The following is a 23,660-nucleotide window of genomic DNA, read 5'->3' as shown; positions in this document are numbered from 1 at the left end:
ATTCGGGGTTTATTAAGTTCTCGAATAGACCCAACTTTAGCTTGTGACCGAAAAAAATACCTAGGCGATCGGCGGTTATAGCTTGCAGATCAGTACTGGTTATTTGTCGATTTGTTGGTTCATGGTTGTGCGCTAGTCTTCTCCACTTTGTTTCACTGCCATGCCTTTGAGCCCTCTGCCTACTCCGTCTGCACCAACCCACTCGCTCTTTACTACCAAGACCGATTCTTTACCTGCTCTCGATGACCTTGTACAGCTGGAATCAGAGCTCAGGATTTTGCGCGAGGAGGCGGCCCTCCGAATAGACAAATCAGAATCGGGACTGCATACTTCGGATGTTATATGGCGAAGAGCCAAGGATAAAACAAGAGGACTGGTTCGTGACAGGGAAGCAAAGCCGAAAGATAACGATAGGATAAGGGCGATCAAACTCAAGCGGGAGACTGGTGAGTAGCGCAAAGGCGCTCAATTAGGCACCATATTCAATCTTTTCATTTGGGGAAAGGTACTCCAACCCCCGACGCGGAAGACTTTGATACGAAATTTGGAAGTCACCCCAGTAGTAACGGGACCGCATCCAAAGGTTTGGGCAACGGAACGAGGCATCTCGCACATACGTCCAATACATACAAAAAGTCGAAAATCGCAGCAGCGAAAAAGCGAAAGCACGCAGACAGCGACGGGGAAGCATCAGATCATGGGGGTAAATACTTGAAACCTAGTTTAAAAAGGATTTTCTAACGTTTGGCGTACCTTAGCTACACACTCCCATAAATCTAAAGTTAACGGGTCATCCAAGGTATGGTGGCAAGATTCACCAATGGTTCTCCGTATGATTTCTAAACTACAATGGGATGATAGCTGGCTGGTAGTTCACAAGCCAACCCCCGCGTCGCTGAGGACTTTACATTACCCAATCGTGAGATAGTACCATCCAAGCCGAGCCTAGCAGCACTATCTATATTCCCATATCTCCACCAAACCCCTGGTGAGTCCTAGAAAATCATATACTGTTTATGACTCGAGCCGTCAAAACAATAGATGAGCCGCAATCACTTAGACCCGAGAGGTCCACTTTGAGCCGGAATAATTCAAATATACCCTCCACGGCCTCACCATCAACACAACCTGACACACGGGAAGATATTTATGCGGCGAGATCTGCAATGGACAGTAATCCCCTGTCGGTGATGGATGACTTCTCTGCGGCGCGGCAGCCGCCCAATCAAACTACGATCACTACGTTCTGGACAGCGGCGGACCCGTGGATCAAACCTTTGGGGCTTGAAGACCTTGCAAATTTGGAACTGGAGGTAACCGCTCTCATCCCACAATTCCCTGTCGTATAATCGTTTACCTTGAATGTTGGTCAGGGCGACGATATCCAGCCGTACGAATTCGTACCACTTGGTCGTCATTATCTTGATCGTTGGGACGACGAAGATACTCAGGCGTTTGCCGATGAGCTCGGTGCACCTTCCACATCTAATCTTTCTGCGTTTCCGGCCTCCACTATGTCATCCGCATTAAACGTTGACCCTCATCAATCATGGGACCCTGCATCGATCGGCCCCGAAGACCTCGTGCGAGATGAGCGTAGTATGGGGATTGTGCGTGCCCGGCTTTTGGCAGCGTTCTTACCGGTGCCTGGTGGAGTAATTATCGGGAAAGAAGATGGTGGTGGTGAAGGCGATGAAAGGGAGAAAGAGCGGAGAACGGGCACAGGGACCGCGGGAGCGATGGGAATACTAGAATTCCCGGATTTGGAAGAGAGACTGCGAGCTGAAGCAAGTGCAATAGGTCTATTGGGTGACGACGATGTGGGTTCTCGGTCAATGATTCCCGTAGTAGATGTGCATACTGATGCGTGATGGTCTGCCAGTCTGAACCGATCATTCCGGCAGATGATGAAATTGCATCCTCACTTCGACGGTTGCAAAGGATTCTTCGAGCACAGTCGACTCTCAACTCGATTCGTAAACGGATCTTGCAAGACCGCGCAAATCTCGCACTTGGATTTTCGGAATACCGCTCTACTCTCGCCACGGTCGATAAGCCCATCCAGATTGCATATTCCAAGATCATGCGCTCGGCAGCGGCCAAACCAGGGAAAAAGGGAAAGAACAAGGCCCTTTTGAGTGCAAATATTTTAGACGAGAAGATTTCAGCAGGCGGTGTTCCATTGCAGTTGTCCCCTGAATTGATGGAGAGAGTACGACTCCGAAGGCGTTTTGTAGACACGTTTGGTGCGGCACTTAAGGCCGACGACGATGGCGACGGAGGTATTCAACCGAGTGGCCATATCGAAATGGTTCATTTTGTGAATCCTACCGTACTACCTCGTAGGAGTATATACGAAGGAGCAGAGGAAGAGGCCGAGAAAGAGCTCGGATGGCCATTCAAAGCTATGGTTGCTGGCGTCGTTGAGCCCCCTGGGGATTCAGGAGTCACGAATGGTCCCAATTGATGGTGGGCGCCAATGTGGGAGTTTTATATTGTAATTCATGTTTTATCTGTGTCACATGCACCTTTCTACTTGCGCTGTCGGGATGGTTTTCTTACTCTTATCGCTGTTTGTACATTACATATCTGCACCCTCTTCTCAGTGGCTTATTTTGGCCTTACATGGACTTATCTTATAGCTAGGTGTTTTCCCTTGAAAATATACAACTATCCATAGTTTCCATAGTGTATTAAGGATAATAGCAAATTAAACAACATAACGTATGCACTGAGTTATTCCCCCCTGCAGCCTTGCGTTTTTTCTTTTCTATCTTTACCTCTGGTGCCGGTTCCGTAGCCTCGACCTTTATGTTCACCCTGCTAGATTTCTTCTTGGACTTTTTGGGCGGTAATGGTTCCGCACCCCCGTCTATATCCATAACTTCCCCCGCCAGCTGAGGTTTCTCATCCTTAGATTTCCCTTTCCCTTTGCTGTTCTTCGCCTCAACGACCTCTGTTTTAATCGAGGTTCTCTTCTGCTTCTTATTTGGAGATTCCGCCTCTGCGGGGGCATCGATCTCCATCATTGGAGAAGGGGGAGAAACAGGTTCGGATCCAATAGGTGCGAATGTATGTTTGAGACGGTCGAGTGGTTGTGGTCGCCGAGCAGGTTGAAATGAAAGTGTGCTAAGCGGAGGAGTAGGAATAGGAACTTCCCGCATTAGTATGAGACGTTTAAGAGGCCTTGGAACTAAAAAGAATCGTTAATGATGGTCCTACCCTTCAGGTTTACGAAACTTACCGCTATACAGAGCACCCCCGTCTCCTCTTTTAGGTACCAAGCAGTTCAGGCTTTCCATTTCCTCTCCACCAAGTGCACCCTCTTCCTCAGCACTTTGTAACTTGTAGCTGCTATTACCCTTTTTGAAAGCACCTGATATACTAGTGGAACTGTTCGAGGGAAGTTTGATTTTTAGTCCTACAAGATCAGTAGGTTTCAACTATACAATTCAACGGTAAGTACCCCTCATTTAGACGGGCAAGTGAGCAGACTCACGCCTGCAGGTATTCTGACAGCCCACACATCAATATTCGGGTCTGCGTCCAGTGCGTCCCATTCGAAACCCGCCTCCATAGCCTGATCGTCTACCGAGGTAAGCTTTTTCATGGATTTAGGCGGCTTATATGACCTAGAGAATTGTGAGCGGTCGATATAACATATGATAAAGAAAAGGAACTTACAGGTCAATGGTACCTTCATTTCTTGCTTGAGTGTCAGGCATGGCGGTGGAGTACTGGACTTGGAAGGATGATCGACTGGAGTAAACTTCACTAAATCTAAATCTCCGTTAATAGACCCTTGTGGCTGTGCTCAGCGTCACATGTGTGCCTTGTGCTTGGCTTTTCTTTGCTCTTGAACTTTCCCTCAACTATCGAGTATTGCCCAAAGACTCCGGATGTATTGTTTCATCACCTGATTCAATTTTACCAAAAATTACAACTTTTTACAACTTTATACGATCGGAGAATCTAGGCCGGACCTCACATATAATGGCTCCTTTAGAGACACACGAGCTGTCATCTCTCGCCCCTGTCAACGGCAATGGATTTTACGAAAACTATGATGCACACGTATCCAAAATATCGATGCACGAGCGCCATGCAAGCGATGACGAGGCTAGTGACGACGGGAACGAAGGAGAAGGTGCCAATGCGGCGTTGCTCGGGGGGCATTCAAGGTCAAATTCGTTAGGCGCTCCTGATCCACCAGAGGGAGCAAGCCAAGTAATTAAAGGCATAATTACCGAGGTACTGTATGCCATTACTCCTTCACTCTCCAACTATGATTGAGATACAGACAAGACAGCTCCCACGCTCTTCCTCACGATTCTCGGCATGATGTTTACAGGAGCACTACTTCAGCGCGTAACGGTGAGTTAACATCGCTAGAAAATACCGTAAGTATCACTCACATCCCTGTTTCCATTAGCATTGGAAGCCCATGCGATCCGTGGATGAATTATTCATTCTTATTCCTATGCTGAATAACTTGAAAGGGAATCTTGAGCTTGTCCTTTCCGCTCGGCTGGCGACGGCTTCTCATATTGGCGTCCTCGATCGGCGGTCGAGTCGACGAGCATTGATCGGTGGGAGTTTATCATTATTACAATTGCAAGCCTTGTGTGTGAGCGCACTGGCTGCAATTGTATCGTTTCTTCTAGGGCTGGCACTTCCGGAAACTGCTGTCGCTGGTGGAAGTACTGGAGAGAAGGTTGGTGTGGATGGAAACGTGACTATGAGATGGCATCTGGGCAAAGTTGCCCGAGAGCTGGTTAAGCAAGCGCCACATAAAGTACCGAAAATCAAGGACGAGGGCACAAAATCTGGGTGGAGAGAGTAAGTACGATGGTGGTCGAGTTCTCAAAATACGAACTGATATATGTTTGCTGCATAGATTTATTATTGTTCTGTCTACCGCTATGTCGTCTGCCTGCCTTTCTGGTTTAATACTCGGGTCGTTTATGTGTTCAACTGTCCTTTTATGTCGACGATTTAAACTCGATCCAGGTATGACTGATTCTAGTGCCTGGTTCAAGGCTAATCTTCTAACCCACTGTTCCGTATGCTAGACAACATTGCCCCACCACTCGCATCGTGTCTGGGAGACCTGGTTACTCTTACACTTACAGCTCTTACCTCAACTTTATTTTTCTATACCTCTGGACGACCTCAAGATCCAGTACTGGCTGCTCCTCAGAATACAACTTCGTCCTTGCTCCTAATCCGAGATACCCAACCCGCAATTGGCCATTTCCCGTTTCTACCTTTTCTAATTACTATGGGGTTGGCCCTCTCAATCCCATTCATATTTCAACTCTGCCGGCGCCTCACATTCTCTCGCCCGTTGATTCGTGAGGGGTGGACGCCACTATTGGTAGCCATGGCCATCGAATCAGGCACGGGGATCGTGCTCGACTGGTATGTTGGCAGATACCGTGGTTTTGGTATGCTTGCTGTCGTCATGACCAGCCTTCCGGGTAGCGTGGGTGCAGTATTCGTAAGTCGACTAAGCACCGAACTGCACCAGGGCGAGAGCAATCCGAACAAGAAATCCTCAGACCAAGGAAATCCCAAACTGGTTTCGCTCACGTTGTTTGCTGTTGGATTTCCTGTGTTAATATCGTATTTACTGTTTGTCTGGGGTGCTGGGTGGCTACCCCTCCCATTTGGATTTGTGGGGTTGTTTGTTGCGATTTTTGGTATTACCGTAAGTAAAGAAAATCTTCCCTTTTGGTTAACTCTATTAACCTATTTGCGAGTCGGTAGGTTAGTGCAGCTCTCGGACTAGCATATTACCTCACACACTTGTTCTGGCGGCATGGATTTGACCCAGACGCCTATTGCCTCCCAGTCCACAGCGCGCTGGTAGATCTGATAGGGCAACTTTTCCTGGTCGCATGTTATGAATTGGCCAGTTTATTCGGGAACGATGTAAAAATTCGTGGTACCTAGATATTGGACCCTGTTTATGGACTCCGTGTACTAGTAGAATTAGATTGTGTTGAGGTTCCCTCATTTAGCTCCGACGGGCAAATACACCACAATAGTCAAGCGCCAGCCACTCCTGTGACCGAATCCCGCACAATCAGCTGTCCTAAGCCACCACCGACCCAATTCGACCAGCTCAGGACGTTCACGCTCGCCTAGTCGTTCTTGGGCCTTTCATTAGCATTTATTCCTGCGCCTTTAGATATTTAATTGCTTTCGCACAAACGCCTCATCCTATCTTTATCGCCCCCGCAACAGCCTAGCCCAAGATGTCAGGATGGTTGTCGTATTTCACGGGCAAGAAAGATACACGCCAGACAGCGAGAGATGCTATTGTCAACACCCGACAACACTTGGCGGTTCTCGATAAGAAGGAGGAGAACCTGCAGCGTAAGATCGAGGAGGAGCTAAAGAAGGCAAAGGCTAATGCAGTTAGTAACAAGACCGGTAAGTCGAGGCTCAATTCCATTTTTACATTGGTCATTCGTGTACCCATAATCGTGCCATGTTCGAGCCGAATTGGCTGCGGTGGCCACGTCTCTCCTTTCCGGACGTATGGATTTAAAGGCAAAACTTGGCTAATTTAAATTATACAATATTTATAGCTGCAACTGCTGCATTACGACGAAAGAAGACATACGAGACTGAGCTTGAGAAACTGTACGGACAGCGAATGACACTAGAAACACAGGCAAGTTGTGATTTCCCCACGATCGGGATCAGCACAGGGACATCACTTACCCGTGTGTCTAGTTGAACGCGATTGAGAATGCTAACTTGAATGCGGAGACTATGGCTGCAATGAAGCAAGGAGCACAGGCATTGCGCGATATACACGGAAATCTGTAAGCTTATCTCACAACATGTCTGTATCCTGTCACTCACAAGTACGGCTTGTACAGTACAATAGACGTGGTAGATGCAACGATGGACAAGGTCCGCGAGCAGATGGAGCTTACCAACGAAATCTCCGAGGCCATCTCCAATCCTCTCAACATGGGTGTCGATATCGACGAGGTATGTCCATCAACACACTAGGCCGTGACTGTAACTGACGTCATCACAGGACGAGCTCAAGGACCAGTTGGCCGAACTCGAGCAGGAGGAACTCAACGATCGACTTATGGGTGCGGACCGCGCGCCGTTGCACACACCAGCCGTTACGGCTGGTCCAAGCACGGTTTCTGCAGGGCGGTCCAAAGCAGAGGAGGAAGATGCAGAGGAACGCGAATTGAGAGAGTTACAGGCCGCTCTTGCAATGTAATCACCCTATGCTGATGTTGAGATGAGATGTTTTAATCCCTTTTTCCTGTTATTTGTTGTAATGTAACTAAGTATATCTAGGCCAGATAACGGGGTTTGATTTGTGAATTTTAGCTATATTCGACACTAGGACAAGTCCATTTGAGAGTCACTTTTCCCTCGACGGAGCAACGAGCTTTGAATCGAGACAAGAACCTGCTTGGCTCCAGTTCGAGCTAGTCTTACAGCACTTTCATACTGTAAAGTTATATAAATTATACGTCAGTACATATGTTATCCTAGGTACGAGTACACTTGCCTCTTCTTTCGAAGTCGCACCTCTCCAATCAGCCCAAACAATATCTCCTTCGGGCGCCTCAGCTCCCGAAAAGAAAAGGGCAAAACATCCAGCGCGAATGCATTCTCCATCGTCAGCAGGGTCCAATACCACGTCTCCAGTTTTTGATATCCCAACGACTACGGCACACACCACGCCCTTCATGGGTACGCTTGCTGCGTTCAACAAGGCAAGAGTTGCAGCGTTGATGTGCGTTGCAGCATAGCTTGGGCTCGATGATGCAGGAGAAAGCGAGAGGATTGTTAATTGAATGAGCGATCGGGGGTGTTGAGTTAGGAGTAGCGTGGGACGAAAGACATCATGAACGTGTTTAGCAAGGGCTTTCTCGGGGGTGGCTACAGAGATATGTTGTGGTTGAACGTCAATAGACAACGGAGTACGAAAGGGCTAAACGTACCAGGTACGCCAGCAACAGGTCTAACGGTCACTTCAAATGTTGCACGATCAGGCAATTCGATCAGTTGTCGAACTTCGATTGGGCCTGTCACCGAGGCGAGTGCTCTGCAATTACCTGCTCAAATGTGTGTGCATTTAGTTAATTCTGGGCTATCCCCGTAATTGGTTAAACATACCAAAGCTGAAACGTGCGCTTCCATCTACACGAGCAAGTCCACCGAGCTCAATTTCTATCCTTCTGAGTTGATCATTTGCGCGTCCGTCTGGTCGAGACATCTCAAGAAATTCAGTTGGATTTTGAGCTTCCGGTGAGTGCTTATGTAATCAAATCCAAATCCGATTGCACCCGACTCAGGCCGACTCTCATGTTTTGTATATGCGGACAGAATTACGATGGACAAGCCCATCCGACAATCAATAGTTCATTACTTCTCCCTGCGTGTGTATTTTAACACCCGACATCTAACATTTTAGTGGTGGGCCTCGGTCTTGGGAACATCCTGCTCCAAGAAAGACAAGAATGCATCTGCCGATCCGACGTCGCCCTGAGCCTGTGCGGCAATGGAAGGAGAAGCGGCGGGAGCATCGGCAAGAGTGGGTTCTGTTTCATCGTACCGGGAGAGCTCCGAGGCAAGGTCGGTGGGGGCCGAGGGAGCGGTTGGGGCTGAGGGGGCCGTGTAGGACTTGACAACTCCAACGTGAGCATCTTTAGCCTGCGTAGAGGTACCGAGTGTAAGCATGTGGAAATTTACTTGATGATATAGAGACGATGTTAAACAATTCGCGCATACCTTGACGGGTGCCTTGTAAGCCTTGAGCTCCCTAAGGTATAGATCTTGCACCAAGTCTATAAGCGAGGACAAACATGTAAATTAAAATATTATTTATCTCCAAATTAACGAGACTTACCCTTTCGTGTAACAGCGCTAGTAGAGAATCGCGCACGGCGGCACTGGAAAGTTAAAAAATCCCACACTCAATAATCCATATCGCTTTCGTGTTTGGGCCCCACACTTACAGCCATGAAGCTTTGGCGAGCGATGCTAGACATATTTGACTATTGGATCTAGGTTGAGAGATGAATCGGTCTACAAGTCGTTGTCGGGATCTTGGTAGGGGAATATCTTTCGGGGGCGTGATCTTTGTTTGGTCCTGTATTTATAGCGCTTAGTTTGTAGAATATCTATCTGACTTTGCGACCCGGACAACTGACGACTTCAAAGGACCCCAAGTAGATAACATATATTGTACAACCCAGCACGGAATGTGGTACATATGGAGACTTAGATAAACCAGCTAGTCGTTGTCCAAGTATCAAACTCGAAACATATACAAGGTAATTGAACTAAATTGATCATTTATTCATTCATGGTCATTCATTTCACTTGCAATTTTAGTTAATTCAGTCGATTTCGAACGAAAAGGATATGTCCATTCGTGAGCAAGAGTCTAGACTTGGGCTATGTGCACCTCGATTAGTATAGTATCGACTTACATAGGGTTTACTTACCATTAAGGTACCTTTCCTTATGACGAGCTTCTCTCAATGATTCCTTCGAAGGCGACTTGATAACATCTCTCGGGTAATATTGTGGAGGCCTCAGAGACTCCTTGGAAGGAATTTTCGAGGGCTCTTTCTGACGACACGGCCTAAGGGACTCCTTGGACTCCTTGGACGAAATTCTCGAAGGATCCCTTGAGTAGGCTTTCAAGTAATCTCTCGAAGGTGGCTTTGAGGGTGGCTTTGTGGGCGAGGAAGGGTGCCCATGTGCAGAAGACTTTACGGGCGTGGCAGGGCGCTTTGTTGGGGTGGAAGGCGGGTTGGTGAAAGACGGAGGCTTTGTGATAGGTGGTCTCGTAGGTATGGGGGAAGAAGGAGGAGGAGGTGTCGTGGGTGATTTGGGCATATCTTTCGAACGGTCCCTCGATCGATCCTTTGAACGATCCTTTGAGCGGCTGTGCGAATAGTCTCTCGGGTGGTCTTTGGAATACTCTTTGGAATACTCTTTGGCGTACTCCTTGGGATACTCCTTTGGATAGTCCCTTGAATATTCCTTGGAGTAATCGTTTGGGTAGTCATTGGAGTAGTCGTTGGAATAATCGCTTGGGTAGTTCCTCGAGTAATTCTTTGGGTAGTTTCTTGGGTTGTACGTCCTGGGCGGGTGAGCTGTCGTACATTGGTAAGATAGCCATACTCTATACATCAATAATAATACCAAATACTCACAGACGTCAGACTGGGCCGGGATCAACACCAGGTGCTTTGGCGGAGCAGGCGTCGGGGGCGGGGGCGGAACATCCCCATACAACAATTTCCACATTCGTACTGCGACAACCTTGAGCGGAACAATTACCAACGCCATAGCCAGGGTACTTCCAAACGCGGACTGATTTTCGTCGTTGAACGTGTTCTCCTTGAGCTGTATCTCGATCATGACAATCAAGGCCACTGATAGCATGATATACTCCAGTAGCCAAAAGATACAGAAAACGATGGGATCCACGGCGCCCTTCCATCCCTTACGGGTGCACATCGTGACTAGGACCGAGGCAAGCCAGACGAAGACACTGGTAATAGCGAAGAGCATGCATGAATTCAGGACTGGAATTGCCGCGAAGCTGTAGAGGAAGATACTCCATACTTGGTCCGAGAACACGCCAGGGACACAATCAGGCGGAAGAAAGTCTGAGCGTCGGGTAGTAACATAGAGCCCATAGGCGCCAGTAGCACAGAACTGAAGGGTGAACCACTTGGACTGGACGATGATTCGTTTCCAAAACGAGAAAGTGGCCATGCGCCTTTTCCTCGCCCGAAGAATATCGAATACCTATTTCGCATGTTAAAACGGGTCAATCAAGAAACTGGTCCGAAACTTACCCAAGCATGAATAATGAACCACATTCCCGTGAGTGTAACAACCCACAACAAACACAAAACAATATAAGCGTGAAAGAGTGTGAGACCATGAAATAAATGTTGGTGGACCAATGCTGCGATAATGAGTGCCATTCCAGTGAGTGTTGATGTAGCCACAGCTTCGTTGACTTCGTTGATATGTTTAATAACCTTTTCAGTATATGTTTCTTGATCTTCCTCGGCCATAATGTGGCGTCGTTGGCTCGCGCCTATAAGAGTCAAGAAACCTAGCAGAGCGGAACACCCTGCATATGAATAGATGGCGACTCGAGCGCCTAGGTCTACATAAGTAAGAGGGCATTAGATGAAGTTGATTCGACTTGTAGTATGAGATAGTCATACCAATAACGTCGGGGTTTGCAGCTTTGCAAGTATCGGACATCTGGGTGGAGGCATGTATGTTAGCCCATGGTGCTCCACTATCCTCCACTTCCTCAAGATGAAACAAGTGACTTACGATGAAAATTCAAGATAAATCTAGGGAGTTGTTAATGACTTTGATGCAGATGGAAAATGTATGAATGTTCGTAAAGTTGGATAAAGATAATGAGTGTTTCAGCAAGTCTGTTCAATGATTCGAATTCTTCAAGTTGAGTACATTTGCATGGTACAGTGGATAGAGAGGAATGGATACGCGACAATCGATTAGACCTATATAGCATGCATGTTTGCGGCATGTTCATAACCTAGACTTCCTCGAGGAAGATTGTATGCGTAGTTTGAATTTGAGCGATGTGCTGATAGGGGAACTAGACTTTGTTGGGTATGTTTGTGTCTATTGAATTTGGGCGATGTTGGTATTTTATCATCCCAAGCCAACATATCTTTTACTAATACGCGGCGTGGCTTCATTGAGTTGTTGGCTACACGAGGCAGCCAGAATCTTTCATCAATCGCTATCTTTCTATTTGGAAAGGATCTACAACAAAGTCAAATGATTGCCTTTCACAACGAGCCCGAGAGCACCCTGAGGTAAGCTCAGGTCCCGTGCGAAGCCCGCATAACCAAAAACAAAACAGACTTTAAACAACGCCCAAATCGGCTTTTGTCCAAGCTTACAAGCCACTATCTGCATATATGGACATAATTCAGGCCCCATCACGCATATAGTAGTGTTTCAGACCCACGCTGTTAACAGCAATCGCCGCTCTATTGATTGTGTGCAGGCTTCTACTGCTCTGTTATTGAGCTGATGTCCGTTAAGCTGCGAATGCACGTAAACATAAAAGTCGGTGGGCCCACTTCAGTAGCTACTCTCGTTCCCTGAATCACTCGTGGTTTGCTTGCGACGCTCCACCCACGAAACTCAAGCTATGTTTGCGTACTCCTGCCGCGCGGGCACTTATAATTATGTCTTGTGCTCGCTGTCTCACGGGTGGGTTTGCGGTGATGCCCTTGAGAAGTATTGGCAATCCTGTGTGACTCGTAAAACTTCACAATTCGGTAGATGGGCGCGACAGGTCAATATCATGGATTTAGCTACGTCACTTGGTTGTTCAACAATCTTCGAAGATCTCTTCCTCACAGAACTCAAATAAAATCATCACAGGGACAATAGCCGAAGCTCTCCCATATGGTGACAGGGCGTTCTCTTTTTCTGCGTTTTCCCGCACGTGTACCTGCATCTCAGCAGGGAGACTCGCTCCCTGTGATGAGAAATAATCTGGCGGCCACAAGAATTAGAACTGGGGCATGAGCAAATCCACTTGAACGCTCCACTCTACGTGAGCACGCGATCACAACCACAGCGATGATCTAGACCAGGATGTTGGTAAGATTAGAAAGGATACACATGTTGAGGGCTAGAACCATGGCAAAGCTGAATAGTCTGGGGTATTTGAATGTTTCTGAGATGGGCTTGGAGAGGAACTGGAGATCTCCGTGAAGAATGGAGTTGTAAGTTCTGCAGTCGCCTACATAAGTTTAATTATCCGCTTGGCTGAAGAGTGTATCTTGACAAAAGTCTCAGGGCGACTGCTGATGTGACCCCATATGCCTCCAGTATGGCTCTTCGGGTTGGTAATTTGTATTGTTGCATTCACCATGTGAGCCATGGATAAGTTGAAGCCATATAATTGCGATACAGCGTTTAAATTCAATACATGCGTACCCATTAATACACTTATGAAAGGGGCAAACGGTCTGGAGTCGGGGGAAAAAGAAGTACAAGCGCCGCCGAGGCCACCACAGCCAAGTCGATTTAATATATATGGCTAAAAGTCCTTTCGGCGTAAATCTTCACTGGCAGTGTGTACCGCCTTTATCAAGAGCGCGAGACTCAATAAAATTGGCGAGTCAAGAATTACTGAACAACCAGCGCTCCGAGATGTCCGTGGTTACAGACTTGGGGACGTCAGCTATATGCTACTAGCACGGTAAATGGTAGACCAGGCCATTGGTGTAATGATCAGACATACTAATTATAAGCTGTACTACGCACATGCATGCTAGCTTAATATCAATGTGCTATTAATTGAGGGGTGAAAGTCGGTGTAAAAACGGGCAGTGCGTAACGAGACGGAAAACAGTGGACGAGTTATTGGCATTTTGTGGATTATATTTATCTGAGTTGGGTACACCATTTCGAATTCATAATATGCATATATATTAAATTGGGCCGTTACGAATAAGAGTGGCTTCATAATTAAGGCCCTTGGTAGTTGGATGAATGATCGTAGCCGGGGTAACTATGATTGTACTTATTGAAAAGGAGACTCCAGAGCTCCAGGGGTTGTTAGATATAGCTATACATGCTTGCGCAATCTAGTTATGTTTCATTTATACTCTGGCCCAAGCCAAGTAGCAACCACATTTGAGGACCGGCAAATTGTCATCCTGCAGTCTTGAAAAAGAGCAAACCTCAATCAGAGGCGACTACTAAGTTATTTACTTAGCTCACGAATATTATTACTGGTATGCCATGAGGATGGGATTGAAGCCGCATCAAAAGAGTCCCTTCGAGATCATTGTGGAGTGGAGCTCTCTGGAGCGCCAACGAGTATGCAAGGTAGATCAGGACATCTCACTGGTGGTTAACTTCCTTTATGGAAATGATCTATGATCAGATTAAATAATCGCTGCTGTACTCCAGACAGTCCAAAAGAAGCTAATGTTGGCTTCCATCCACGTTTAGAACAATCAATCGTGTGTGTGGACATAACGTTAACCTCATCCCACATAAACGGTTTCAAATTCATAAAGTCCATAGATCTCCGCTAAAACGATCGCCCATTTGTTCATCGATGATCTATCTTCTGGTTAGTATTAAGGAGGGTGCGAGGCCATATGAACGTACAGGGAGGTGGCCTGCTTCCATAGCTATTGTAGCTTCCTGAAGATACCCTTTGGTTGTCTGCGACAGTAGCAGTACGCTTGTGTGAGGCAGCTAACCTACGGTATTTGTCTAGTAATTACTTACGAGTGTACCTAGTTGTCGTTATTCCACTATTTGATTCTTGGCCATGCACTAGGGTAGAGTTAGTCTCACCTATCACATATGCAACAATTTTACTTACTGAATGGCTGTGATTCATTCGTCCCGATCCCAGAATGACGGTTTTGCCTTAGCGATGTCTCGTAATCATGCGAGACCATTTGCCAAATTCTTTCTAATACGAGTTGCAATGGAACTATAACGAGAGCAATTGCCAAGGTGCTCCCAAAGGGTGAAGGTAAAGACTCTTCCTCTGTGATTTCCCTCAGCTGCAGCTCGATGGTGAGAACTATACCTCCTATGATCAAGGTGTACTCCAGTAGCCAGAAGAAGCAGAATACGACGGGGTTCACTTGTCCCCTCCACCCTCTATAGGAGCACAAAGCTACGACAACGCTAACAATCCAAACCAAAAGGCTCGTGATGATGAAAAGCATGCACGAGTTCAGGATGGGAAACGCAGCGAAGCCGTACACAAAAGCACTCAAGAGTTGGTGTTTGAAGACCCATGGGACGCAGTCTGATGGCTGAAAGTCTCCACGCCGAATTGTGACGTAAAGTCCGTAACCGCCCATTAGACTAAACTGGATAGTGAACCATTTAGACTGGTATACTATGCGCTTCCAGAATCCGAACGTATTCATTCGTCGTTTGTCCCTCGTCAGAATGTCGAATACCTACATAATAAATACCCAGTTTAAGTAATCCAAAGAACGGAGAGTTGCAGCCACATGCTTACCCATGCATGAATAACAAACCACATCCCAGTGAGAGTAATCACCCATAACAGTAAGAGCACGATATATGCGTGAAAAAGGGTTAAAGTATGGAAATAATGCTGGTGGAAGAGAGCAGCGATAATGAGCGCTATTCCAGTTAGTGTTGACGTTGCCACTGCAAAATTGACATCTTTTATGTGTTTGACAACCTTGTCAGTATAAGCCTGTGCTTCCTCTTCTTCTTGTATGTATCGCCTTTGGCCGGTACCCAACAAGGTCAGAAAACCGAGGATTGCTGAACAACCCGCGTACGAGTATATGGCGAGTCGAGTTCCAAGATCTGTTATGTTCGATCGTGTCGGTTAAAGGAACAGCTGTCGCGCTCACATTATACATACCAATTACATCAGGATGGCCTGCATTACAGGACATTTGGATGAACTTTAGCCAAGAGATATACAATCGATGCAATAGTAGGAAGTTGGCCAGCTCTTTATGTGCTATGTTCCGGTCGAGTCAGATGCGCTACAGAACTTAGAGAGACTGGCTGCCTGCGTCCTGGCCTCTACTTAGCTTCAACTGTAAGGCACAGTGAATGCGATTGAACGAGAGGCAAAACCGCTATGCGGAATTGAAATCAAACGGTTAAAAACATCGCCCCATTGACCATGGCCTGTATATACAATTGCGCTGGCAGGTGCACAGCCGGGGTGTCCAGACCGTCCTGTGGTGATAGACGCCTCCAGGGTATAAGGATCGATATCATGCGGTGATTGGTGTGCCTGCGGATCCTCATTTTATTCGAGCCCGCTTTGGAATAGTACGCAACATCTCTGGTGGCACATGATACGAAAGTACAGCCATAAACTACAAATGAATGACAAGCCTAGTAAAAACACACCCAGTAACCAAACATAAAATTCTTCTGAAACCAAATTCGAGAAAACGTCCAAGCGTGCAACTCTTAAGTCCATCGTCCTTTTTTTCTCATTTTTCACTAATAGGTTGGCCTCTTACCGTCAACGCGATGCGTGTATTTCAGGTTCCGGCACTGTCAAGCAGTCGCAGTGATATCAGCATCAAACACCGCGAACAATTGCCCAGATACTTACTCGACAACCACAAAGGTCGATATTGAGACAAGCTCTCGTCTGAATTGAAACAAACGATGAACTGAGTGATCATTGATGGGAATCAATAGGAAGCAACCATACCTTGGACGTGATGAATCGAGCCATGCTGTGATGATCGCCGACTGTAGGTTCCAAGCGTGGTTCTGAAGTTGTATCGTACTTTTTCTGGGACCACCATAGAGTAGAGTTCTCCGACGAATGTTTCGGCCGGTACAACCAACAGGATAAGGGCTAGTAAACTACCAAAGGACCAAACACTCTGGCCATCGGTGTTGGCGAAAAGCAGTATTTCGGTTGTGACACCGATAGCCAAGACAATAATCCCACAGACAAAAAGCCAAAAGAAATTGAACACCATGGGAGACACGGTCCGCCCCTTTGAGTCATGGTTTCGAAGAAGTGTGGCGACCCAGCTCATGACCCAGACTGTCCCGACCAGAAGCCCGCATAATATTAATACATTCACGATAGGGATCATGGCGATGACGTATACCACCCTCGCGAAAATTCTGAAGCCGGGTTCATTGAAAACCGGAATCTTGCAAAGTGGCTCAGGGAACTTGTCACGGTTTGTCGAGACATAGAATCCATAGACTCCGAGCAATTCCACTTGAAGAAGGTACCAATGTGTACCGTTCCATATAGAGTTAATGAATCGCATCTTGTCCTTGTCGATCACGGATCTGCGACGAATGACGTTGAATACCTAACAAAACCGATAGTCAAACATTACTCTATCTCAGTATGATGGAGTTCTTATTTTCGTACCCATGTTTGTACGTGAATCATCATCCCAACCAAAGTAATAAGCCACAGTAAGGATAGCAGAGTATAGGCGTGAAAAAGAGTGAAAGACCCTCCCTTGGATGAACCCGAGGTTTGTTGCATTTTGGGTGCTACTCGTGATTGAACGGTGTTGGATTGGTAGATAAATGCTGCGCCAACCATGGCCACTCCCATCAAATTAAGAGTGGTACTGACAGGACGAACAATCTTCTTATGAGACCGGATATTCCTGTACATCTCGTCATCGGCTTTAATGCCGCCGGGACTGGCGGTTTCTTGCTCTTCTCTTGTGACCGCACGACTGACGTTGATCATAGAGATGCAGCCAAGTCCTAACGTCAACAACGCGGTTCCATATACTGCGTATCGTAACCCAAAGTCTAAATAGTTGTTTTAATGGAATAAACCCCATAATTTGATCTTTATATGCGCACCCAGGATTTCTCCATCCATATGAACACGACATTGATCACTCCCAGTAGACATACTGTATAACTTTGAATTAGATCTAACCAGAAAGCGGCGCCAGGACCAGTCTTAAATATCCTGCGGGAGGGGGTGAGGTTGGGTTATGTACCAGGTCTCATCCTCGTCGTGGCTTTTTGAGCGCAGACGCCCATCCGTGCAGTGTATCCAGGGCCCGAAGCGGTGGCAGGTACACAAATAGGTACAACATCAACCCAAGCCTATAACAGGTAAGCGTCAATACAGGTTGACGGTTTGGCGCTTTGAGATCGTTGCTATTGATCACCACACCCCCTGTCGGACACTTTAACTCTGTCGATGCGTCGAGTACAAAAGTACGGAACAAGCATAAATATACTGCCCATAACTGCTGAAAAAACACTGGAACTCGGTAGTATATACCATAACTCGAGCCATCTACCGTGCACGAGTGCGAGCAACTCTTTTGGTTGTTACCCTTTTGGTCATGACTTTAGACGCTTGGGCGTGCCTTGCGCGCTACAGAAGAGATTTCTTTTAGGCAGGAGCCCTATGCGTTTCACCTTTGTCGCCTAAACTTGAGTGGGCCGATTTCATAAAAACACGATGAGTGTTTTGTATAGTGTGGGAGGGGAAGGAGGAAGACTGGTGTATGCACGCTTTTCCAGTCCTACAGCGTTCTTCGCGATCGGCGGCTATGCCTACCTAACCGAGAGTCAGTTGGTTCTTGGGTTGGTTCCAAGTAAACGTGTTCCTATGAGTTTAATAGAGTCAACTATCGCATAGTGAAAGGTTCGCACAGCAAGCGTGACCATATAATTATAAACACGTTCACGGTATGTCTGCAGCCCCCACTTTGTGGGGGGATGGAATGTAAACTTGGGATCAAAAAGGTCGAAAGTACGGACACTTCCCAATTTGACTCGTAACATCCGTAACCACAACCGATTGAAAGCTATTTTAGTACTTAGGCCCGAATAAAACGCATGAATTTGGGCTTGTCACGAAACCCCCACCATTAACTCACGAGCCAGGGTGGTTGACTATATATGGCGCTCAAGTGTGCACTAACCCCAAAAGAAAAGCGGACGGCGTCAATGGCTATTCCCTGATAACCCTAACGCAATGATCGAGGGCGAGTCGTTTAGCAATGAGTACATTGCGCCAATATAGATCCAGTCACCCAAAGAAAATGAAATCGAATAGTTTCGTGATGATATATTACAGGTGTTACTTGCGCTTCTTGGCCAATCTCCGACTGTCGGCTGGTGAAAAGTTAGGTCCCATAGTATCTGGTCGTGGTAACACGACCTACCTGGCGTTTTCGCCTTTTTCGGAGCGCCCTTTCCTCGAGCCTTACGGTTCCCAACGTCAATTAATCGTTGCCATTCATCATAGTCGGGGAGATCAAGATCTCCTTTCGGGAACATGGCGTTTATTTTCTTGAAGGAAAGAGTTTCCGGGTAGTATCGTAGCATAGAAGGCCCCTTGAGTCGTGCACGCAAGTACTTGGCACCGGTTCGCACCGACGTCGGATTGTATGAGGTGCCGAAAATTGAACACCGGAGCCGCAACAGATCTTGGATTCGACTTTTAGATGGAGCCACTAGGGATGCTATTACGGAGGCCATAGTGAGACCTTGACTTCCAGGTCTAATGGTAGGGAGAGTAAGTTGCAGTAAATGTTTCCATATGTGCTAGCGTAATCAAAGCGCTTGTGAGGCCTGCGATCTAACACAGCCACAATTGATGTGGAACTGGCAAGTGCATTGGATCTTCGACTTGAACATAATCGCCATGTCCGAGACAGCAGTGGAACTGTATGATATGCTTCAAAGAACTTATAACATGCTGCATGCACTTTTAGTCCACCGAAAATATCTCTGGAAGAATATGTTACTGGAGGTATCGCTCCGATCAGATTTTCAGCGCTATTGCCTAGTTAGGAAACGCACGCCTCGAGGCCATGCGTAATCACATATTTTGAATCTACCATACTCGGCTTGAATCGACCCACCGCCCTCCTATCATTTCTGGCCTCGGAAGACTATCGCCTTGGGAAACGGGTTCGGACACAACACAGCTCAAGCGACATTGGAGTCAAATCCAGATAATAGATAGTGAGTCAACGCTGCGGAGTTCAGACCAACTTCCCACTCCATATGCTCATCGAACGTGATCTAGGTCTTGAATCAGACACTTTTGGTTGTTTGAGTCTTACTTCTCGCGATTCCTTTTTTGCTTCACCCTAGAACGCAGGCGATCGCTTATAAAAGAGGCCAACGATGATTTCCCGCCGTCGTTCGAAATCCCGAACTCGTTCGCTGGTGGCCGGACTCCCAAGCCCTACATTGGCACAACACCGTTTGATCATTCGCCACAACCATTCATTCCACCTCCTCTTGCTCCCTCGACAGCGCCCCAGTCACCTGCCCCCGATAGCCCGCCTGCTTCGTCTGTTGGTCTCCCCCTTGGTGCGAGCTCAGTTACACCACCACCCGACGACCCGTTCGGATTGGGAGCTGGCGTAGCAAGCTTGAGTTTAGGTCCGCCGCATAGCACGGCAGGTTATTCTGCATCTAGTGCGTATTATGTTACCATCTGCTCTCAACATGCATTAACCGTACTTATGCGACCCAGGCTCCCAAGCTTACCGAATGCACAGGCCTGGTTTTGCTCTTGCTGCACCCTCGGCTATAGGTCACCCTCCTCCCCCTTCTAGCGCACCTGCTTTGAGTCAAGGCGGAGTGTTTAACAGTACGTCGATCGATTGCTGCCACTTTGATTTATCGTTTATTGTGTACCATTAGGCTATTTCCCTCCTGGCGCTATGGGAATGGGCTTGAGCAAAAAATCGTCGGAGCGTGGACAACAACGGCCCCGTTAGTATTTTGCTAATCTAACCACCGAATTATAATTGATTCTCTGAAATTTAATACTAGAAATGCATACACACCTTAGTAATCCATATGGCTACCTTGCAGCACCTGGCCCTGCCAGCGCCCCACCTGGTCCACCTCATATGGTTGGATATCCGCCTTATGGTGGTTACCAACCATATAATCCCTATGGCTATCATGGTATGAATGGTATGTATTTCAGCACATCAATTCAACCCATAAGTTTTGACTAAATAGCACCTTTAGGACCTGCGTTTGCGTATCCTGCGCCTCAAATTATGCCCCCCATGCCTGCTATGCCCATCATGCCTGCAGTTCCTGCTGGACCCCCATCTGCGATATCAGATAATATGGGAATGGTGGTGCGTGCTCCAACACGTTTGGTACGCCCAAAGGAAGACGAGCAGCCTCCCATGCGCTGGGAGCCCGGGAAAGATTGTAAGGAACCGAACTACGTCACTGGCAACAAGGGACCGTGCTGACTCACTGAAATCTACGCTATCGCCTTATTTGAATTCAAACTCGTCCCAGACGCACCGGTACTTGACCCATTCACACTCGGAATTTTGAATCCCAAGGTCGAGCTTCACCCTTTGCTTCACCCCCCTGGTGGAGGAGGTAAGCAATGGTTAACCCATACCTTGAATCAACCAACCCTAACGTTTTTACCAATAGAACATTTAGTGTACAATATGTTATTTCCACCATCTGCCATCCATCTCTCATCAGATCCTCCAACTAAATCATGGTCCAACGGTAAATTTGTTTTTGTTGTACATTTGTACTTTATTCTTACTAGAACGCACCTAGGGCGTTTTTCGATGGCTACTTTTCCTCGCGTGAAGCGAGTACGTATTGTATGCCGAGCACATCCCTGGCTTATGGAGGTCACAAATGATAGTGGTGTTACGGTTGGAGATGTCTGCGACAAGGTACATTTTGGGACGATTTTTGGAGATGTATCACCATACTCATATCCCTATTCGTCTTTTTTTTAGCTATATACCGAGCATCAACGACACATGTCCAGCTCCGAGTGGGATGCCGCAATAGACTTCAAACGTCCAATGACTAAAGCATACCAATGGAACAGGTCTACTAACCCAGGTATGCCCTCTTTAGCAATTTGAGATGTATGAAAATTGATCGTCTTGTAAAAAAGGCGCTCCGGGCGGGGTCATGGGAGAAGGTCTGAGACGTATCGATTGGTTGATGAAGAACACATTCTTTGGAGGTCTCACCGAGGATCGCGCATTTCTAGACGCACGAGTAGGGAATGGTCTCGAGCGATCACAGCCCGCAACGTTCGTATTGGATGTGAACGACGGCCCAAGAAAGATGAAGATTGATTGAAAATGACTTGAACCCACACCTGGCTAACTTTCACGTAGTACACATCTCTTATATTAGTTTTTAGATGCCAGCAGTGTCTGGGACACTATACTGCCTCCCTTTTGCTCCTAAATTCATACTTCATCTCTCACTTTTGTTCTCCTGTGCATTTCATTCGTCACTTATTGGGTCGAGGACGATGAAAGTTACCTCTTTTGGTCAATTCCCCTAATTGCATTCATTTCGTCTTCAATGTTCGTGGTATTACGGTGTTTCCTTGCTTTCTTTCTCGACTCAAGTCCCGTGTGTATGTATATCATACCTTCTTGTAATTACAAAACTATCCAAAGCATTGGTGTGTAATGCAAACTCAGTCAAGGTCATCAACCTTCCGTTGGAGCTGGTGCAGCCTCCCTATCTCCACGAAGCGTCTCTTCGATCTTCCGCCCAGCAACCTTGCGTTCTTCAATGGTCGGCCGGTGATGATGCGCGAATATCCCAACTCTACAGCAAAAGGAAAATAACATTCAGCGCATTTGTTCACTTGCTCACCCGGCGATCAAAATGACATACTGAGCAAAGGGTACTGCAAAGGGATTTCTTCACTCTTAATTGGCAAAGTATCTAAATCAAGTGGAAATGAAGGGCCCATCCAAGCTTGGCGATACTCGTGGTCTCTGCATGGTGTTCGGTGAGCACGGGCCGGGCTCCATAGGTCAAATTGGGAAACTTACTTTCGCTACAAAAACAATCCGCAAATGGTTCCGGCCATCCATACATGCGCATGAGCGATATGTCTTCTCTTTTTTTTTTGTATTACAACTTGCATGACTTACCTCTTCACGTGTAAGCGGGTGAACGAGAACACTAATATGTCAAAGACCGTAATGATCGGCGCCATCAGTATGGTATGGGAATAATTTAGCGCGAGCGGGCAAGAGAAACGGGGAAGTCGCCCGACTGACCTCAAATCTCCACGGTGCTGGCAGATGTAGGAATACACCGACACAAAAGACTCGCTTGGGACCCAAATTTCATACGAACCTTCGTGTGGTAATGCATGGGGGGGGAGGGACACCGGAATGTATTCAAATTAGCCACGGTGCCGTCGCGCGTGGGACTCGAATGGATCAACGAAGCTTACCAGCGGGATGTGGGCCGACCGGGGCAGTGTTTACCCTGTACAGGGGGACCGCTACGAAAGCACCATCACGACGTAGGCGTAAGATGGCATCACGGAGCGCGAGCGCTGCAGCATGTTGAGCAGCGTTGCGTTGCAGGAAGTAAATATCTAAAATTATAAACGAGGGAATTAGGCTAATTGCGATAAGCCCGAATTGGTGCCACCCCTAAAAACTAACGAAAGTGCCATTCTCTGGATGATATTCGTGCGCAAAATTAGGGCTGAAAGCTTATTGAGGCTGCTCAATATACGCGCTCACTGAATTTCTTCCTCCAAGACGCGCTCTACATCCGTAGGCGGCTGGATGGCTTGCTTGATAGTAATCTGCATTTGGAGTCGGTATTGGATTGCTTGTGGTTGCCGTCTACGATGTCCCCACACGCATCAACAATTCATCATTTGAAAGGCACGCGGGCAGTACGATTAGCGATGGCTCACGCCATCGAAGTGTTTGTGACCCCCCCCCCCACGATGACAAAGCCAGCTCGTGAGCCAACCCAAGGCGGGCTTGGAGAAAATCGAATTTCATGAATTTCAACGATGACAACGTTAACTATACAGTTGAGCCAATAATGGATACAAGTACAAGTACAGGGTCAGAAGTAATACAAGACCGACTCGACCACTAGCGAACGAAAAAGCAACCTGTTACTTTTAGTCACCGTGCACAACAAGTGTCCCATGGTAGGAGCCGCCTGACCTTCTGCCCGATTTGTTGCAGGCACGTATCAATTCGTGAAAATGCTTAAGCGCCTCCCAGAAGCGGGAAGCGCAAAAAAGGGATGTCAATCACCGCACATGTACGGAGCAAGACCCAAAGTGACGA

At 47.1% G+C, this 23,660-nt stretch overlaps 12 protein-coding genes across 12 annotated transcripts; 5 read left to right on the top strand and 7 right to left on the bottom strand.

Moving 5' to 3' along the window:
* Nucleotides 1–160: 160 nt before the first annotated feature.
* Nucleotides 161–2,467, top strand: RhiXN_01464 (chromatin-remodeling complexes subunit ngg1; the record flags this gene model as incomplete). Its single annotated transcript, XM_043321283.1, has 7 exons — nt 161–446; nt 506–703; nt 759–799; nt 862–988; nt 1,042–1,313; nt 1,374–1,820; nt 1,883–2,467. The coding sequence occupies 7 exons, from the start codon at nt 161–163 to the stop codon at nt 2,465–2,467; spliced, it is 1,956 nt and encodes a 651-aa protein (XP_043187106.1).
* A 226-nt stretch (nt 2,468–2,693) lies between these two features.
* Nucleotides 2,694–3,725, bottom strand: RhiXN_01463 (DNA-directed RNA polymerase I subunit A34; the record flags this gene model as incomplete). The annotated part of the gene is made up of 4 exons (XM_043321282.1): nt 2,694–3,193; nt 3,245–3,443; nt 3,500–3,632; nt 3,685–3,725. 4 exons carry the CDS (start codon nt 3,723–3,725, stop codon nt 2,694–2,696), a joined length of 873 nt encoding a protein of 290 aa, XP_043187105.1.
* A 268-nt stretch (nt 3,726–3,993) lies between these two features.
* Nucleotides 3,994–5,955, top strand: RhiXN_01462 (Solute carrier family 41 member 2; the record flags this gene model as incomplete). The annotated part of the gene is made up of 7 exons (XM_043321281.1): nt 3,994–4,251; nt 4,306–4,374; nt 4,433–4,839; nt 4,898–5,010; nt 5,073–5,421; nt 5,473–5,710; nt 5,770–5,955. 7 exons carry the CDS (start codon nt 3,994–3,996, stop codon nt 5,953–5,955), a joined length of 1,620 nt encoding a protein of 539 aa, XP_043187104.1.
* Nucleotides 5,956–6,260: 305 nt separating this feature from the next.
* On the top strand, nt 6,261–6,748 carry RhiXN_01461 (vacuolar-sorting protein SNF7; the record flags this gene model as incomplete). Its single annotated transcript, XM_043321280.1, has 2 exons — nt 6,261–6,438; nt 6,597–6,748. The coding sequence occupies 2 exons, from the start codon at nt 6,261–6,263 to the stop codon at nt 6,746–6,748; spliced, it is 330 nt and encodes a 109-aa protein (XP_043187103.1).
* Nucleotides 6,749–6,783: 35 nt separating this feature from the next.
* Nucleotides 6,784–7,255, top strand: RhiXN_01460 (vacuolar-sorting protein SNF7; the record flags this gene model as incomplete). The annotated part of the gene is made up of 3 exons (XM_043321279.1): nt 6,784–6,836; nt 6,894–7,008; nt 7,058–7,255. The coding sequence occupies 3 exons, from the start codon at nt 6,784–6,786 to the stop codon at nt 7,253–7,255; spliced, it is 366 nt and encodes a 121-aa protein (XP_043187102.1).
* Nucleotides 7,256–7,380: 125 nt separating this feature from the next.
* Nucleotides 7,381–8,263, bottom strand: RhiXN_01459 (3' exoribonuclease family domain-containing protein; the record flags this gene model as incomplete). Its single annotated transcript, XM_043321278.1, has 4 exons — nt 7,381–7,491; nt 7,541–7,926; nt 7,989–8,102; nt 8,164–8,263. 4 exons carry the CDS (start codon nt 8,261–8,263, stop codon nt 7,381–7,383), a joined length of 711 nt encoding a protein of 236 aa, XP_043187101.1.
* Nucleotides 8,264–8,457: 194 nt separating this feature from the next.
* RhiXN_01458 (ATP synthase complex subunit h domain-containing protein) lies at nt 8,458–9,038 on the bottom strand (the record flags this gene model as incomplete). The annotated part of the gene is made up of 4 exons (XM_043321277.1): nt 8,458–8,700; nt 8,779–8,834; nt 8,897–8,939; nt 9,006–9,038. 4 exons carry the CDS (start codon nt 9,036–9,038, stop codon nt 8,458–8,460), a joined length of 375 nt encoding a protein of 124 aa, XP_043187100.1.
* Nucleotides 9,039–9,436: 398 nt separating this feature from the next.
* RhiXN_01457 (uncharacterized protein) lies at nt 9,437–11,286 on the bottom strand (the record flags this gene model as incomplete). The annotated part of the gene is made up of 5 exons (XM_043321276.1): nt 9,437–9,447; nt 9,498–10,154; nt 10,215–10,815; nt 10,866–11,185; nt 11,247–11,286. The coding sequence occupies 5 exons, from the start codon at nt 11,284–11,286 to the stop codon at nt 9,437–9,439; spliced, it is 1,629 nt and encodes a 542-aa protein (XP_043187099.1).
* A 2,811-nt stretch (nt 11,287–14,097) lies between these two features.
* Nucleotides 14,098–17,461, bottom strand: RhiXN_01456 (mechanosensitive ion channel protein; the record flags this gene model as incomplete). Its single annotated transcript, XM_043321275.1, has 10 exons — nt 14,098–14,151; nt 14,200–14,246; nt 14,323–14,370; nt 14,420–15,014; nt 15,077–15,396; nt 15,455–15,472; nt 16,169–16,207; nt 16,271–16,895; nt 16,958–17,355; nt 17,410–17,461. 10 exons carry the CDS (start codon nt 17,459–17,461, stop codon nt 14,098–14,100), a joined length of 2,196 nt encoding a protein of 731 aa, XP_043187098.1.
* Nucleotides 17,462–18,649: 1,188 nt separating this feature from the next.
* On the bottom strand, nt 18,650–19,050 carry RhiXN_01455 (Mitochondrial ribosomal subunit S27; the record flags this gene model as incomplete). Its single annotated transcript, XM_043321274.1, has 2 exons — nt 18,650–18,684; nt 18,735–19,050. The coding sequence occupies 2 exons, from the start codon at nt 19,048–19,050 to the stop codon at nt 18,650–18,652; spliced, it is 351 nt and encodes a 116-aa protein (XP_043187097.1).
* Nucleotides 19,051–19,581: 531 nt separating this feature from the next.
* RhiXN_01454 (uncharacterized protein) lies at nt 19,582–21,672 on the top strand (the record flags this gene model as incomplete). The annotated part of the gene is made up of 11 exons (XM_043321273.1): nt 19,582–19,624; nt 19,672–20,001; nt 20,060–20,176; nt 20,230–20,301; nt 20,362–20,508; nt 20,566–20,757; nt 20,851–20,937; nt 20,995–21,075; nt 21,130–21,251; nt 21,318–21,426; nt 21,482–21,672. 11 exons carry the CDS (start codon nt 19,582–19,584, stop codon nt 21,670–21,672), a joined length of 1,491 nt encoding a protein of 496 aa, XP_043187096.1.
* A 362-nt stretch (nt 21,673–22,034) lies between these two features.
* RhiXN_01453 (DOPA 4,5-dioxygenase) lies at nt 22,035–23,164 on the bottom strand (the record flags this gene model as incomplete). The annotated part of the gene is made up of 5 exons (XM_043321272.1): nt 22,035–22,155; nt 22,204–22,237; nt 22,796–22,942; nt 23,013–23,026; nt 23,094–23,164. The coding sequence occupies 5 exons, from the start codon at nt 23,162–23,164 to the stop codon at nt 22,035–22,037; spliced, it is 387 nt and encodes a 128-aa protein (XP_043187095.1).
* Nucleotides 23,165–23,660: the final 496 nt, after the last annotated feature.

Source organism: Rhizoctonia solani, chromosome 16 (genome assembly GCF_016906535.1).
Source record: "Rhizoctonia solani chromosome 16, complete sequence".
Lineage (NCBI taxonomy): Eukaryota > Fungi > Basidiomycota > Agaricomycetes > Cantharellales > Ceratobasidiaceae > Rhizoctonia > Rhizoctonia solani.
This window is presented reverse-complemented; position numbering and strand designations above follow the sequence as displayed.